Source organism: Ursus arctos, unplaced genomic scaffold (genome assembly GCF_023065955.2).
Source record: "Ursus arctos isolate Adak ecotype North America unplaced genomic scaffold, UrsArc2.0 scaffold_19, whole genome shotgun sequence".
Lineage (NCBI taxonomy): Eukaryota > Metazoa > Chordata > Mammalia > Carnivora > Ursidae > Ursus > Ursus arctos.
This window is the reverse complement of record NW_026622863.1, coordinates 47,743,150-47,758,984: the sequence shown is the minus strand read 5'-3', so window position 1 is coordinate 47,758,984 and position 15,835 is coordinate 47,743,150. Positions and strand designations below refer to the sequence as shown.

The following is a 15,835-nucleotide window of genomic DNA, read 5'->3' as shown; positions in this document are numbered from 1 at the left end:
ACCAGGCCCCAGGGGACAACCGAGGGGCACCCACCTTGCGCATCATGTGGGCAGCGGCCTGCCAGCCCCGGGTGCCGATGTGCTTGTTGAAGGAGATGTTGAGGTGGGTGGCCGACTCGTAGTATTCGATCATGTCGAAGAGGGCCGAGGCTCCCTGGGGACCGAGACAACGGGCTTTACACTCAAGCTGGGGCGGACCAGGGGGCCAGGAGGTGTGGGGGCCAAGCACCTCGGGGCTGGGGAGGGCCCCGATGCCACCCAGCCCCTCTGGGTTCCGGGAACCGACCTCCCCCTCCTGATGCAGTCCGTCTGCTTTCTCTGACTTGCTTCCCCACCGCTGCCAGCAGGCAGACTGACACACCCCAAACTGGGACAGGCCCCTGGCGCGCCTGCACCTCAGTTCTCCAGGACCCCACCCCCAGTCTCCCGATGGTCTCCGAGTCTGGGGAGGTGAGGACACCTGGGCCTAAACGGAGAAGCAGCTTTCTGCATGTTTCTCAGACTCTCCCCTACAAGTGCTGGGATCCCCAGCGGTGGTTCCTGAAAAGGTTCCTCGTGGCCACATACCTGCCCCCACTAAGGCCCGGCTCCCCAAGTCCTTCCCTTGCTTACAAAGCCCCTGCCTCTGGGGTGGGTCTACGAGGCCCCTTTTCCGGGCCCTGCCCCAGAGCCCCAATATCCCCCACCTCCACTCTGGTCACACCAGCGGTCTCCTCATCTTGTCCTTCAAGAGGCCCTGCCCTGCCTGTCAAAGGGGGCTCTTCCTCCTGCAGCGCCCCCTTCCCCTAAACCTGCAAGGCCAGGGAGCTCGGGGAACAGTCGGTGGTGGCAGGGGCTGCTCACATCTTCATCCAGGTTCGTCTGCTCCAGATCCACGACCCTGAACTGCAGCCTCTTGAAGACCTCTTCCAGGGCCTCGCAGGTCTTGTAGTCGAGCTTCTCACCTGAGACGAGACGGAGCGCACCTCTGTGTGTGCTCGCGGGCTTGGGGGGCTGGCTGGAAAAGGGGGCTCCAGGCGGAAGGAAGGAGGACGGGCTCCCTGCACCTGCCTCCCCCCAGGGAGGGCACCCATACCTCTCAGGACCCCCACTGTCCCTGGCTAACCTATTCTTATGGCAGGACCTGCCTGCCTAGACCCACCTCGGGAGGCTCTGGCCCTGCCCACTCCCCAGCGGTCCCGGCCTCTGTCCAGACACGCACCTTTCAGGTCCAGACAGTCGATGCGGTGTCCGAGGTCTGTGAACTCCTGGGAAAACAGAGGGGTCGGTGCTGAAGGCAGGAAGACACCGTCAGGAACCAGGCTGGACCCCGAATGTGGGGCAGGCGGGGCTCCGATCTGGCTCCATTGCTGAGGTGAGGCAGTGTTCTGGGGTGGGGGTGGCACGCAGGTCTCACGGAGCGGGGCGTTCTGTACCCACACGGCCTGGGCCAGACAGGGGCACAGCCCCTCCGCCCCAGCTGAAGGGAGCATTCCAGACAAGAAGGGGCAGCGAGCACAAAGGCTGTGAAGCAGGCGCGAAGGTGGGGAAGACCGGCAGGCCTGGGGGTGCAGGCCGGGGACCAGGCCCCACAGTGAGCACGCCGTAAAGAGGAGTAAAGGCACCGGTCAGATGTCTGCCCCCCACCCCCGCGCTGGGGGCCAGGTTCTGCTCTCCGGGCTCCACACACATTAACCTGTGCAGCGCGTGCTGTGACAAAGCCACGGACACACGAAAGGCTCCGGGCCAGCCTTGCTAAGGCCGCTTGCTGGTGTGGGACAGACCTGGTCTGATCCAGCTGGTGGGCCCCAGGACCCACACTCTTGGCTAGCACACGGAGTGGCTGTCTTTCCCTGAAGCTGCCAACAGGCCCTTCTGGGAATTTCCCCAGAGAACCCTTAACCCTGGGGTGCAGAGCTGGGTGCACAGATGGATGGCGTGCATGACTGCTCACAGCAATGCCACCTGAGGGAGTGACAACCCTAGAAACAAGCAACCCTGGAACGTTCTGGAACGACCCATCCGGAGGGAAGGCACTACGGTGGTGCTTTACCAACAGCCTGCGGCTGCGCAGGCCGCAGGGAAGGCACCTGTGGGACACGGCTACGGGGCAACACGCCACGGGCACAGCAGCACCCCGTTCACGTACGAACAGAGCCTGCCCTCGGTTCTGTGCGCTTCTGGAGAGCGAGCCGCCCTCTACCAAACACACACGCAGGGCCAGGGGCGAAGCCTCAAGCCGTCAACAGCGGGACTCCCGGGAAATGGGACTGGAGTAAGAAGTGAGAAGTGGATGTTTTTGCTTTTTATGCCTGTAGTATTTTACCTTTAAAAAAAATCAGTGTTTACAGAACGTATAGAGACCATAAAGAATAAATGGACATCCGGCTTTTCCCCAGGGGAACCGAATTTCTTTGGGGAGTGACAGACAGCTGAAATTGTTACTTTACGTCGTCCCACACGGTTTAAACATTCAGGAAGAGCCTGACCGCTTTTGCCACTGAACAGAGGATTTTCCAGGATGTATTTACAGGGGCCCTGGGCCAGTTGGCCAGGCGGGGGTGGTGCTCTGTGCACCCTTCCCTGCTCAGGGCAGACCCCAGAGGCCCGGAGGCTGTGAGGGCGGGGCGCAGAGGGAGCAAAGCTTCAGCCCAGGGACCGCCCCCCCACCCCACCTCTGCCCCGCCCCCTTCCCCAGCTCTGAGCGCGCCCCTCCCCCCGGGCGCGTACCTGGAGCTGCCGGAGGAGCTTGGGGATCTGCCGGCAGTTCAGCTTCTGGCAGGCTTGCTTGTAGGCACCGATGACCTCGTCCACGGTCACGTTCTGGGCTGCAGGCACACAAAGGACCCAGGCCTTCATCCCCTGCCCCCCACGCCCGGCCTCCACAACAAAATGCCCCTTCCCACGACCCACTGAGTTCTGTCCCCCCGTCAAGGCTGCCACTGCTGCCCCGCGGAGGTGGCCCCGGGGCCCCCAAACGAGTCAGCCCTTCCCTCCACACCTCCCCACGGCTCCTCGAGCAGCTTCGCACAAACATCACACAACTAACCTCACACGACTGTTCTGCTTGTCAGTTGTCTCCCCTACTAGACAGGGAGGGCAGGGCTGGGTCTACCCTGGTCACCACCTTGTCCCAACACTGTACAGCCCAGGGCTGGGCCCAAAACAGGAGTTCAACTTGTGTTTTTTGTTGTGGTTTGTTTTGTTTTCTGGATGAGAGAATGAATCTGTACTTTGATGCTATGAGAAAGCTGAGCCCAGAGAGGTGAAGCACCTTGCCCAAGGTCACACAGCCGGTAAGTGGTGGAGTGGGGAACTGAACTCTGCTCTTAACTGTGATGCACGTGGCCTCTCAGACTCCCCGCTCCTGAAACAGCAGGGTGCCTGGGCGTCTGCCTTCGGATCAGGTCATGATCCCAGGGTCCTGGGATCGAGCCCCATGCTGGGCTCCTCGCTCAGCGGGAAGGCTGCTTCTCCCTCTCCCACTCCCACTCCCCCTGCTTGTGTTCCCTCTCCCACTGTCTCTCTCTGTCAAATAAATAAATAAATAAATAAATAAATAAATAAATAATATTTTAAAAATGGAGATAAACAGTCTGTGGCCTTTTGTGACTAGCCTCTTTCGTGGAGCACAAGCATTCTGAGCTTCGGCCCCTTTACAGGGCTACCTAGTCAATGTCTGATGTACACCTTTTGTTTACCAATTCACTGGATAAGCCATTCATACTGTTTCCAGTGTTTGTCTATGAAATACTGGATTCTGCCCCAGGGCAACCGAGAGAACAGGAAGGGAAGTCTCCAGGCAGGAGCGGGGCAGAGTCGGGCTCACTGGAGAATGCTCTTGGCATCAGCAGAATGGAGTGGGCACAGGGACGACAGGGCAGGCAAGGAATGGAGCAGGCAGAGGGCCTTCTGGCAGACCTCAGCCTACCCTCACCCTGCTGCCATCCTGCCCTGGCCCTCGGGAGCCAGCGGGAGGCCCTCAGAAGCTTCCAGGTAAGCCTCTTCCAGTGGACCCTCCTTCCAGATTGCATCAAGCACCACCCTGTTTTCTAGGGAAAGAAACCGAGGTCCAGGGAAGGAAAGCTGCCTCCCCGAGGCTAGGCAGCTGGTACAGGGCAGAGTCGTGCACCTGGCTCCAGAGCTTTCTCTCTGCTGTGCTGGATGGGGGTGGGGGTGCTGGAACTGCTGTCCTGGAAGAAAGAAGCTACCACAGGCCCCAGCTTAGCCCCTCGCTTCCTCCTTGAGCAGAGCTGCAGGTGACTGCAGCCTCCCCGGTGCCAGCCGCCCTCCCGCAGACCCAGCTCAGGAGCTGGCCCTGCCCAGGGAGGCGGCCCCAGGGTTCGAGCAGCTGCCTCAGGGAGTCCCGCTGCTCTGGGTCTGGCGACGCCTGAGGCTTCCCACACGCTTGCGGGAGGAAAAAGGACTTCTCTACTTTCACTAAGTGAACTGAAATGAAATGTAAATCTTCCTTCTTATTAACATGGGCAAAACGAGAGAGAGGGAGAGGGAGAGAGAGAGAGAGAGAGGAGAAGAGAAACAGTGTTTAACAGACCCAGCGACGTCAGCACCAATAGGAATGACAGGTGCTTCGCGGCGTGCGCCGGTTACCGCGGATTTTGAACGCTCACCACTGCTGTGAAGACGGCAGTCATCAGAGCCACCGCTCTATCCTGCCCTTTCCTGTGCCGGCGAGGAAGAGCAGAAACACTGGGTTGCAATTTAAAAAAACATTTTTAGCTAACTGTATTTTAACTGGTATCCTTTGTAATCCTACTTTATTTTTTGTCTTTAAAAATCATCACTTCAGGGACATCTGGGTGGCTCAGTTAAGCATCTGCCTTTAGCTTGGGTCTTTAAAAATCATCACTTCAGGGACATCTGGGTGGCTCAGTCAGTTAAGCATCTGCCTTTAGCTTGGGTCTTTAAAAATCATCACTTCAGGGACATCTGGGTGGCTCAGTCAGTTAAGCATCTGCCTTTAGCTTGGGTCTTTAAAAATCATCACTTCAGGGACATCTGGGTGGCTCAGTCAGTTAAGCATCTGCCTTTAGCTTGGGTCATGATCCCAGGCTCCTGTTGTCCCTCTCCCTGCCGCTCCCCCTGCTTGTGATCTGTGTGTGTGTGTGGGTGTGGGTGTCAAATAAATAAATAGAAGCTTTAAATAAATAAATTTTTAAAAATCATCACTTCAAGGACACCTGGATGGCACGTTAAGCGTCCAACTCTTGGCTTCAGCTCAGGTCGTGATCTCAGGGTCATGAGGTCAAGACCTCCGTCCACCTCTGTGCTCAGCACAGAGTCCATCTGAGACTCTCTCCTCTGCCCCTCTCTAAGAAATAAATCAATCTTTAAAAATAAATAAATAAAATCTTAAAAAAAAGACATCACTCCAAGGGGCACCTGGCTGGCTCAGTTGGTAGAGCAAGTGACTCTTGATCTTGGGGATGTGAGTTCAAGCCCCAAGCTGGGCGTAGAGCTTACTTTAAAAAAAAAAAAAAAAGGAAAGAAAAAAAAAAATCATCACTCTGAGAAGGGGTGCACAGGCTTTATCAAATGCTCCCCTGGGCAAGCTCACTTCAAGACCCCGGGCCAAGGCTGGGTTGGCCCGGTCACATCAGATGGGAATGAAGGAGGGCCTGGGCACCGGGGGGCCATCACTAGCAGTTCTCAGCATCCTAGAGCCTACAGGATATAAGAATCCTAAGCAAGCTCTCAAGCTGCAATCAATCCTTTAGTGTTCGGTTCTGCCATCCCCTCCTCCAGGAAGCTCTCCCTGACTGTTCAGCTCCCGAAGTCGCCTGAGATCCAGCATCCCAGCCCTGCCCACTGGGTTGGTCTTTGTTCTGAGGAGCCTCCTCATAAGCTTAAGCCCAGGGTCTCTAACCTGGCCAGTGCCACACCAGCCACAGCTGCCATCTGGCCCCCCCTTCAGCCAGGTTCCGTGGGGTCTGCATGCAGCACAGCCTCACACACAAGGTCACAGCCAGAGCTCACAGAGGTCGCATCCGCCCGTCATTTACAGAAGGGGAAAAGAACAGGGGCCAGAAGGAGTGGACATAATCCCAGAAGTGGGAGAGCCCCTAAGGCCCAGAGTGACTTAGCGCCCCCTGGTGATAGGAATACCAACTGCAGCTTTGGCACTCCTCTTTGATGGGGAGGCACTTTCCAGAGGGGACAGCACTGGGGAAAGACACTAAGGGCACAAGAGGGGGGGGGTGAGGGGTGGGGGGTGTTCAGCCAGTCCACGGCAGCCTGAGGGCGCCTCCGCCCCACCTCGATTACCCCAACAGCACCACCAGCATGCCCCGAGGCCTGGCGCGGCCCCAGTGGGGACACAGGAGGGCGTCAGGCAGCCCACAGTAACCTCACAGTAATCATTACGCATGTGGCTTCATACTGGTATTAACAAAAAGGAACTACCATATTGCTTGGGAATGAGATGAAACATATTCGAGTAAAACAAAAATGAATCAATTTAAGAAAAAGGGGTAAGGAAATGGCAGTACAGGTGGTCCGGAGAAACACTGTGCAGCATTTGGCCAGCGTGAGCGCTGTGCCGGGCCCCGTGCCGGCCCTTCACAAGCTAGCGGAAGCCGGGGACTGGCCCCTCCGCACGTCCGTTCACTTGTTCGTGCTGCTGCGGTGAAATGGTCAAGGCGAGGACACGGCGAGTCAGTGAGCAGCTCCCCCGGCCGGCCGGTAGCGGCTGCCAGGCCCCCCCCAGAGGCTGCGGAGTAGTGAGAGCACGGCTGCTGTCTGAAGTGACCAGGGCCTGAATCTTGCTGCCTGTCCCCCCGTCCTCTTGGGTAGGGCGCCCGGGGCTCCCCACTGGAGACGCAGGGGCTCAGCGGCCAGAGTGCCGGGGGTGGATCCTGACAGGATCCTAATTTAAAACTCTGATGCTGAGCAAAGCGATTTCACCTCTGTGCCTCCATGGCCTTATCCCTAACAGGGGGCGAGGGTGACTAACTCCCCGGCTACCTGTGGTGACTGGGGACGACTTCATCCCCCAGACTGGCGCCTGGCACACTCATGGGGGCACACGAACCGCCAGCCAGCACGGCCGTGTCTCCTGCCCCACTGGACGGCAGGGCCCCAGAGAGGCATGCGAGCACCTGTCCATTGGGGAACGGCTGGAGGCCAGGTGGACACACGCAATGTGTGGGAGCAGGGGGACACGCGTGCGGACCTGCATGTGTGTGTGCGCGTGTCAGGTCAGGGCTCAAACATGTTCACTCAAGTCCCAAGTCCAACGCCCTGAAGGTCCCCCTCAAGCAGGGGCTGGGCTTCAAGCTGCTGTCAGAGAGGAGGGGACGGCGGCGAGGGAGACAGAGCGCGCCTGCTTGCCAGGGAAGGCCGACCGAGAGGTGCCGGCCTGGGGTAAGAAAACCCGCGCTCGGGCCTTGGCCTGGTGAGGCTGAGATCAACACCCGTGACCCCTCTTCCCCTCTCTGAGAGGGACTCTGCAGGGTCTCAGGAGCTGAGGATGTGAGGGCACTTGCTAAGCCACCGCACGGAGCCAGGTCTGACTGAGCAGGAGTCACGACCGGACCGAGAGGACGCGGATGGTGGGCACCACGGCCAGGTACCGGGAACTCACTCTGGGGGAGGCACGACGCTGAGTACTTTCTAGGCACAGGTCCTCTTAGCCAGCTCGGGTATCCAAGGCTGGCAGAGTTAAGACTCCATTTTCTGAGAAGGGGAGGCCAGCTCCGAGAGGGCAAGTCACCTGTGCGAGATCCCGGAGCCAGGAGAGGCGGGACTAGAACACACAGCCAGACCCGCGCTGGTCTGACACTGGAGCGTGGCTTCTTGTACCACTCTGGCTCGAGGAGGAAGGGACCAGGGGCAGAGGCAGGCTGTGGGGGCCCCCGGACTCCGCCTGGGGCAAGGTGTAAAGCTCTGGTGAGGGATGCTGCTGTGTGGCAGTGGGTGGACAGGACTTCCTGCAGGGGTGAGGCTCTGCAGCTCGCCCCAGGAGCTCGTGCCAGGCTCCCAGGAAGAGGCTGGGGGCACACGGAGCCTGCCTCCCCCTCCCAGCTGCGCTGGCCCTCACAAAGGTAGGGAGAGAAACCCGATGCCGGGCATCGGGTGACAGGCAGAAAGACGTCTGTCTTTGGTCCGGGGCTCTTGTCTGCACACAGGTGCAAAGGCACCCCGTAGACGCAAGGAGAGGCTGGGCACCAGGGGGCGGCAATGACTCAGGCCATCCCTGCCAGCCTGGAGCTGGTGGGAGACAAGAAGACACAGTCATCCCAGTGGGAGTCAAACACCAGGAAGCAACAGTGGGGGGTGGGGGGCAGAGGGAAGGGGCGAGGGAGGAGGGGCCCAGGGCTCCCCGCTGGGGCTTCACAAGGACAAGACAGATACAGACTAGCGGGCAGCAGCCCCAGGGGGGGTCGGCGTACGGGGTGGGAGCAGGCCCGGCAGGACCCAGGGCACTAGGACATAGTGCATGGGAGGCCAGGGGAGGGAAGCGAGGGCTGCTCTCTGCCTGAGACAGGAGCCACCAGGGCTGGGCGCAGGGCAATGACAGGAGCTACTCAAGGTCTGGGGAGGATTCTATTCCATAGGAAGGGGGTCTCTTGGAGACCTGGGCGGGGAGCCCATTGTGTCCAATAACAAGGAGCCTGTCACGGTGGGGACACCAGAGGAGACAAGTAAGGTTTAAGCGCATGGGGCAGCCCAGAGCCAGCAGCCTGGGTTCTAATCCCCTTCCTAATCCCCCATTAGCTCAGAGCGCGTAGCCTCGGCCTCCCAGGGCCAGCCAGCAGCATCAGCAGAGCCTACCTTGGGAGGCTGCCTGCCACGCTCAGCCTATCCCACGAGGGAGGGGCACCATCACATCCACCCACCCGACAGACAGGAAACCAAGAATCTCGTGGCAGGTGGGTGGCCTGGCCCCAGCAGGATGGCATCTCTCCATGCGGGACGCAGGAAGCAGGCTCTCGGGGCTCTTTCCTGCACGACTCCCCAGGCTTTGATGCTCCCGTGGCCTGAGATCTGTGGAACACCATCCTGCCCTAAACCAGGCCACTGTGGGCTCATAGCTTCGGGACAGAAGGCTGGCAGGGAGGCCTACAAACCCACAGCCGCACTGTGGACGCGGTGAGGGAGACTTTGTGTCAGACACACAACCCGTCCTCACAGGGACTGCTGCCTTGGCCTCAATGCTGGTCAAAGTATCGAATGGCCTGCTTCCCCGGCCGCCCTCCCGGTGCCATCCCGGGACCCTGGTGGGACCATCATATTACCTCCACTCTCCACTGTTCTCCACAAGGTTCCAGGAGCGGACAGCGGTCTGTCCACAGCCCCTGTCACAGTAACTGGCTGAGGCTGACCCTTAGGGAACCAGCCATGGCCAGTCACAGGGTCATGCTGGAACTGTCAAGAAAGAAGAGCTCTCCTCTGCAGGGGTGGGGCTGAGGTTACCTCTCGCATCCGGAGCTGCTGGTGGCCATCCTGGCATCCACCAGGAGGAGAAGGCCTCCCCAGCCAACTCAGAGGAAAGGTTGAGTTCAGACGTGTGAGAGCCTGGACCCAGGCAGGCCTGCAACCTGACTATTCAGGACTCCTCAGGTCCCTATCCAACAGATTCTCCCTTTTTCCTTCAGCCCCTCGGAGTTTAGCTCTAATCCAGGCGAATTCCAACTTGGGTGCCATTCTGCGGTTCGTTCAGCAGATACCTCCTGAGGCCTACCGCACGCCAAGCTGTGCACCGCACGGGAAGACTGGGGTGGCTCTGACCTGGCTGCCACCCTCTGGGGGCTCTTGCTGGGGGGTGGAGGCAGGTATGCCCTAGGAGGGCGAGGCGAACACTCCAGACTGAGCTAAGATAAGTTAGTCAGGAGGAAGCCAGCTCTCAGAGGCCCCTTTTAAGCCTTGTCCATGGCCCTTTCCTTTCCCCTGGACACAGTACTCCAGCCACACCCCCAAATCTTCTCTCTCCCAGAAGGCCCCGTGCTTCCACACACCTCATACCCTCCCCCCTCCCCTCTCTCAGTTCAGCTCTCAGCACAGATGTCCCCTCCTGCAGGAAGCCCTCCCTGACCTGCGGGCTGGGTCAGGCCCCCTTCCCAGCCCTGCCCATTCTGAGCCGTCACTGTCTGGCAACAGACCTGTCTGGCTCCCCTCCACTGTACTGAGAACCCTGGGAAGACAGGCCAGGGGTGTGGTCCAGGCTGTGTCCCCAACACTGCCCAGCATGGAGGCCAGGCAAAGAGAAGGCATCAAGATGGAGAGGGAGTGACAGACAGGGGGAGGAGCTCACATCTGGCTGTGGTGCTAGGCCTCAAAGTGGACCAGGACTCTGAGCAGGAGGGGCCCCCTGTTCCGTGGGGAGAACTACTGTAGAGGCCTGGACGAGGGCCTGCTGAACCAGGAAGCCTGGAGGGAGATGAGGGGTGCCAGCAACCACTCATTTCGTGACCGAGCGCTCCTTGCACAGAACAGGGGGAACTGCTCAGTCCGGCCGCTTCCCCGCCAGGCGCTCTGCCAGACACACGTGGAGCTGCTCTTCCCCGTCGTCATCCTGCCGAGTGGCGAGCTCCAGCCCACTGCCCGCCACACAGCGGGGACCTCTCATGACACTAAATGCTCTCCTTCCGTCGCGAAGCGGGGAAGAGGCGGAGGGATGGTCAAAGGCAGGAGTGCGCCCCCCCACCCCGGCCCCCCGCCCAAACCTTGGTGCCCTGAGGCCCTCAGGCCCTCAACTGCAGGCTGGACCAACGGGTTTGGAGGCCTAGAAATGCAGCCTTCTCTAGTATCAGGTCGGGAAGGCTGCCAGAAGGACTCGTCTTTCTCTTTAGGATGGCCGGGATCTGGAGAGCCAGTCCTGTCCCTTAGCAGAGCCACCCTCCGGGGCTCCTCACGGTGCTGCCGAGACCCGAGTAGCCCCAGTGGCTGGGCACGACCAGCCTGGTGTGCTCTCGTCCCGGGACAGCCCTCTTCCCTCCAACCCCCCCCCCCCAACAAGTAGCCACCAAGCTCCACCCCGGCCCTACCCCAGAGCCTCCCTGCATGGTCAGGGAGACAAAGCCAAAAGCAATCACACAGCAGCCTCACAGGCTGTAACGGGACGAGGGAGGGAACACGGAGGCAGGGCACGCCTAGGAAGTCTCAGAGAGAAGGACTTGAAGAGCGAGACAGCAGAGAGAAAGGCATCCTGGGCAGAGGGAACTTTGTGACCAGGTACAGGCACGGAGACTGCACAGTGCACCTGGGCAGGGAGCCACATGATCAGGAGGGCCGGGGGTGTGCGGGAGGAGGTGGGGGCACCCACGGTGGGTCTCAGTCACCAAGCACGGGACAGGGTTGTCATCCTAGAGCAGTGGGTGGCAAAACCTACACGCAGTTCTGTTCATGAAACAGAACTGGCCCAGCAGTCAAGGTCCCTACTCAATCTCTGTCAGGGACAGAGCCATCTGTTCATAAGGCCTCGGGGCCTTTGCACCTGCTGTCCCTCCGCCCAGAGTCTCGGGGCCCCCCTTCCACCTTCTATCTCCACGGCTCTCTCCCTCCCTGCCTGCCTGCAGGGCTCTGCTCCAACATCGCCTCCTCAGAGGCCTTCTCTGACCCCCCTAGAGAAACAGTCCCCTTTGTCACTGTCCACCCCTGCATCCTGCTGCATTTTCTGTGGCACTTCTCACGACCTAACAAAGCTTTATACTCCTATTGGTTTGCTTACGAGGCAATGAGAAGGGTTTTACTGCTTTTGTTCACTGAAGTATCCCCAGAAGGGTGCGCACAGGGCACACCGTAGGTGCACAATAAACACTTGTTGCTGGAACAAATGAACACAGGCGGGGCAAAGACTCGGTCTCTGGAGTCAAAAAAACAGGAGTCTGAGACTCCAGTTCCACCCAGGCCAGCTGGGTGGACTCAGGGAAGGTTCCTTGTCTCTTGGCTGCGATGAGGTCACGGATGGACACATGCTCAGCCCCGAGCCGACCAGAGCAAATGCCCTGCAAGCAGTTTCGTCAGGCATCGGGCTCCTTCGTGCACTCCTGAAACGCCACACACATCCCTCCCACAGCCTGGGCTGCCCCAAAACTGGCGCGGGGGGCAGCACCGGGGCAGAGCCAAGCCTCCCGGAGCCCGACACAGGGAGGAGGTAGGGCACAGGCGCCCGAGGCCCCACCAGCTCCACAGACACAGCGCCATCCGGCCCCTGTGCCCCCAGAACCAGGTATCTCACGCTGCCCACGTGCACAGAGTGGCCCTGCTCCCGCCTCTGAGGCCTCCCCACGCCCCTCCAGACGCACGGGCAGTCGCCGGGCCTCTCCATGCTTCTGAGGAGCCACCATCTGGCACCTACTCCCAGACTGATTTACAAGCCTGACTTTGTTTATGCCTCCCAACAGCCCTGGGAAGCTTTCCAGAAGCGTCCGGAGGAGAAAAGTGACTCGCCCAAGGACACTTTTCCAGCTGGAAGCAGAGGGAAGGTCTGGCCCTCGTCTGCCGGTCTCCATGTCTGCCCTCCCTGAGCACTGGACTGGCTTGGCTGTGGGCTCTAACCCACGTCTCCATGCCAGCCACCAGCATGCCTCCTTCAGTCTGTTCCCCAAAAAGAAAACCGTGTGTTAAAACTCTTAAACGCTCAGTGATCTCAGAGTGAGGGAAGTTACAAATGAAACAGAAGCAAGCCAACACCATTCTTTACCTACCAGACAGGCCACCGCCCACACACTGGACGGGGGTACTGGTGACACTGGGAAGCAGGCGTGCCCTCAAGCGGCTGCTGAATATGCCAACCAGCACAAGCCCTTCCACCGGCAGGCAATCTGGCAACGCCGGTCAGAATTCCAAAATCCAAACAGATACCCATCGACCCAGCTGTTCCGCGCTCGGAGACACAGCCTACGGATACCCTCGCAAAGGTGCAAGTTCTACCCATCTCCGGTGTTTCACCGCAGGACCGTCTGCGCGGGCAGAACAGGGCCCGCCAGCACAATCCGCCAACGGGGGAGCAGCTGATAAAGGCCTGGTCCACTCAGGCACCGAACTCTCCGCGGCCGTAGAGAAGGAGGACCCTTGCTCTGAGCCAACAGGGAACAATAGCCAAGATACACTCACTGAAAAACAGCTAGGTGCAGAACGGTGTGCCCGTGAATGCTACCTTTCATGAAACAGAAAATAAAGCTCTGTGCTCACTGTTAAAAAGCAAACTAGCGCGGGGGCGCCTGGCAGCTCCGTCGGTGGAGTGTGAGACCCTTGATCTCGGGGTTGTGAGTTCAAGCCCCATGCTGGGTGTAGTGATTACTCAAAAACAAAAAACAAAAAAACCCACCCTAACAAAACTAATACAGAGACAGAGCAGCAAGTGAAGAGCTCAGGAACCCGGGAACGAAGGCACTCCGCCCCTTCACGGGCCTTGTGGCCGCCCCCAAAGCCACGATAAAAAGTGAAATGCGCCCTTGCCCCCGTCCATTACAACCCCTGATGCCCTGGGCTTTGAAGCCACTGCCCCTGGGGGAAGACCCCCATCCTGCCAGACTGGGAGCTCCTTCCCGGACCTGGCGCAGATCAGCATACTAGAGGGCACTCTGGGGCACAGCCGCTGGGTGCCAAGAAGCCTGGACACGGAGTGGGGCGGGGACATGGCCCAGACAGAGGGAAGGGGAGTAGCTGCCTCCACCAGTGAGTAGAAGGCCGGGTGGGGACTTCTAGCAGCTCTGCCTATTTGGAAAAATCTCTGCTGTGACTCCCCAGGAAAAAGGCAGGCACCCTGGTCACGAGCAATTCTTCCCAGTGAACAATCATTCAAGCTTCCTCCATCCCCATCAGCCTGTCAGTAATTCAGAGGGACCAGAGGAGCGTGCACGTCACGCTGCAGCTGGAAACGGTACCTTCCCCAGCAGAGTGCGCCCTTCCCACTGACACGTGCTCCCCAAGGTCCCTGGACTCGCTGCAGGAAATCACTGCGAAGGAATGAATGTGATGGCTTGCTCTGTGGGCGGAGCAAAGTCTCCCTTCCCTTCTCCCTAGGGACCCACGGGACAAAGGGGAGGACACCCCAACTGCACTGGACAGGAGATGGCCTCAGCTCGTGGGTGACTGGTGTTCTTCTCTGCCCCCTCCTGGGAGGCAAGTGGCTCCTCTCCGTGCTGCCTGCCTGCCGGGAGCTGCGTCCTGCCAGGAGCTGCATGCGGCCGGCCAGCTGCAGGGGGCAGGCTGGGCTAGCACGAGCAGCCAGGAAGGGGCAGGGCCCTGGGAGAACCTGCCCGCTCCAGTGAAGGGCACAGATGGCAGGTGCCATGGGCCTGCCTCACTCCCCCTGCCTCCCATTCTGACCTTCCAAGCCCCTTGGCCCAACTGAATGAAGATCCTGTTACAGAAACACGTGAGATCAGAGGAGCCGGCAGCTTTTGGAGTCTCTGGGGGCAGAGGAAGGAGGCGGATCACAGCACTTACCTCAGGCCCCCTACAGAGCCTCACACACATTAGGAGCATGATAAGGCCAGTAGTGCTCTTGAATGAAGGGGAAAGTCAAGGCCCCTACCCCTGGATCCCCAGGGGCACAGGGCACACTAAACACCCAGTCCCAGCTGTATGACAGGCAACTTTTAATTCTAAATTTACTTCATCTACTGCTTTAATCATTTATCCCTATTTTTCAAATGGGAAACTGAGGCAGGGGGAAATGAAGCAGCCTGCCCATGGTCACAGAGCCAATATAGGGAAGGGGGAGGATTCAAGCCCAACAGTCTGGCTCCACGGTCCTTGCTTTTAACACATTTTGCCATCCTCCTGACCACAACGACCATTTAGGGTGCAGATCCCCCTCCCCCACCCTTTCCAGAAGACGAAAAGGAGGCTGGGGGGAGAGTGGGGAAAGCACTTGCCAAAGACACACAGCTAGGGCAGACAAGACCGTGCAGGCAGGCCTGCCTTCAAAGCTCAGTTCATCAGGCGGGGGGGGGACCCGGTCCCATGGACCAGCTGTGACGTTCAATACTCTAATGCAGGCCAGGTACCCATCCAGCGGCTTCACTCCCTTATTCTCTAGCCCAGCCCTTGGCTCATTTCCTTCCACATGCTTCTGTCCCTCTAGAATGGCTCCACTGGCTGCTTGGCCAACTGGTTTCTCTCACCTCCCCTCTGGACAGCGAGCCTGTGAGGCAGGTTTGTCTTGGCCGCTGCTGTGTCCCCAGCACAGACCTGGGCACAGAGGTCAATGCCGGCTGGCAGAACCGCCAAGAAAACACATCCAATCCCACAATGAGTAGAGACTAATGACACCCACAAAACACAAGCGCCGAGGACCGCCCCACTAACCAAGGGCATTCTGCTGGGCTGTATGTGGGGGTCCTCTGCAGCCTCCGTGAGCCCCCAGCTGGAACGAGGAGATGCGTACGTCTGAGGACAGTGGTGATTTCCACCTCAGGACCGGAATCCACCTTCTCAGCACACGGAACAGTACAGCCTGGTGCTGAGGGCATGGCCCTCGGAGTCTGACCACACTGCAGTGTCTGCAGGACCCAGGCACCCTTCTCTAAGGTCTTCCCCCTGCCCCCACAAGGGAGACACGGGCCCTCTCAGGCCCCATTAGACAGGAAGGATGTGGATTTTTGCGAAGTCCGCACGAACTGCCTGGGGCAGGCACCTGGACTCATCAGTCCCGTCCTGGCCACCCGGAAGGCCAGGCTTCTTTGGCCCACGACCAGATAAAAAGAGAAACAGATCAGAAGTGCATGGGGCCCAGGCATCTGGTACCAGTCCTGGTTCCTACTGGCTTTCAGAACCCCTCGGAACTGGCAGAGGACCCCATGTCCTCCCAGTGAACACTCTCATTTACCTCATGTAGCTCCAAGGGAATTCTGGTCCTGACAACTTAAACAGACCCCAAATGTCC

General features: G+C 59.3%; 1 protein-coding gene across 2 annotated transcripts in view; it reads right to left on the bottom strand.

The window, feature by feature from the left end:
* PPP1R37 (protein phosphatase 1 regulatory subunit 37) overlaps nucleotides 1-15,835 on the bottom strand; it is a 39,630-nt gene that overhangs the window by 5,179 nt on the left and 18,616 nt on the right. For both annotated transcript variants that reach the window (XM_026482070.4, XM_044378160.3), the window contains exons 2-5: nucleotides 2,710-2,807; nucleotides 1,202-1,247; nucleotides 844-944; nucleotides 35-154 (exon numbers count right to left, since the gene is read on the bottom strand). In XM_026482070.4, coding sequence (XP_026337855.1) covers nucleotides 35-154; nucleotides 844-944; nucleotides 1,202-1,247; nucleotides 2,710-2,807 — 365 coding nt within the window. The remainder of the gene's footprint in view (nucleotides 1-34; nucleotides 155-843; nucleotides 945-1,201; nucleotides 1,248-2,709; nucleotides 2,808-15,835) is intronic.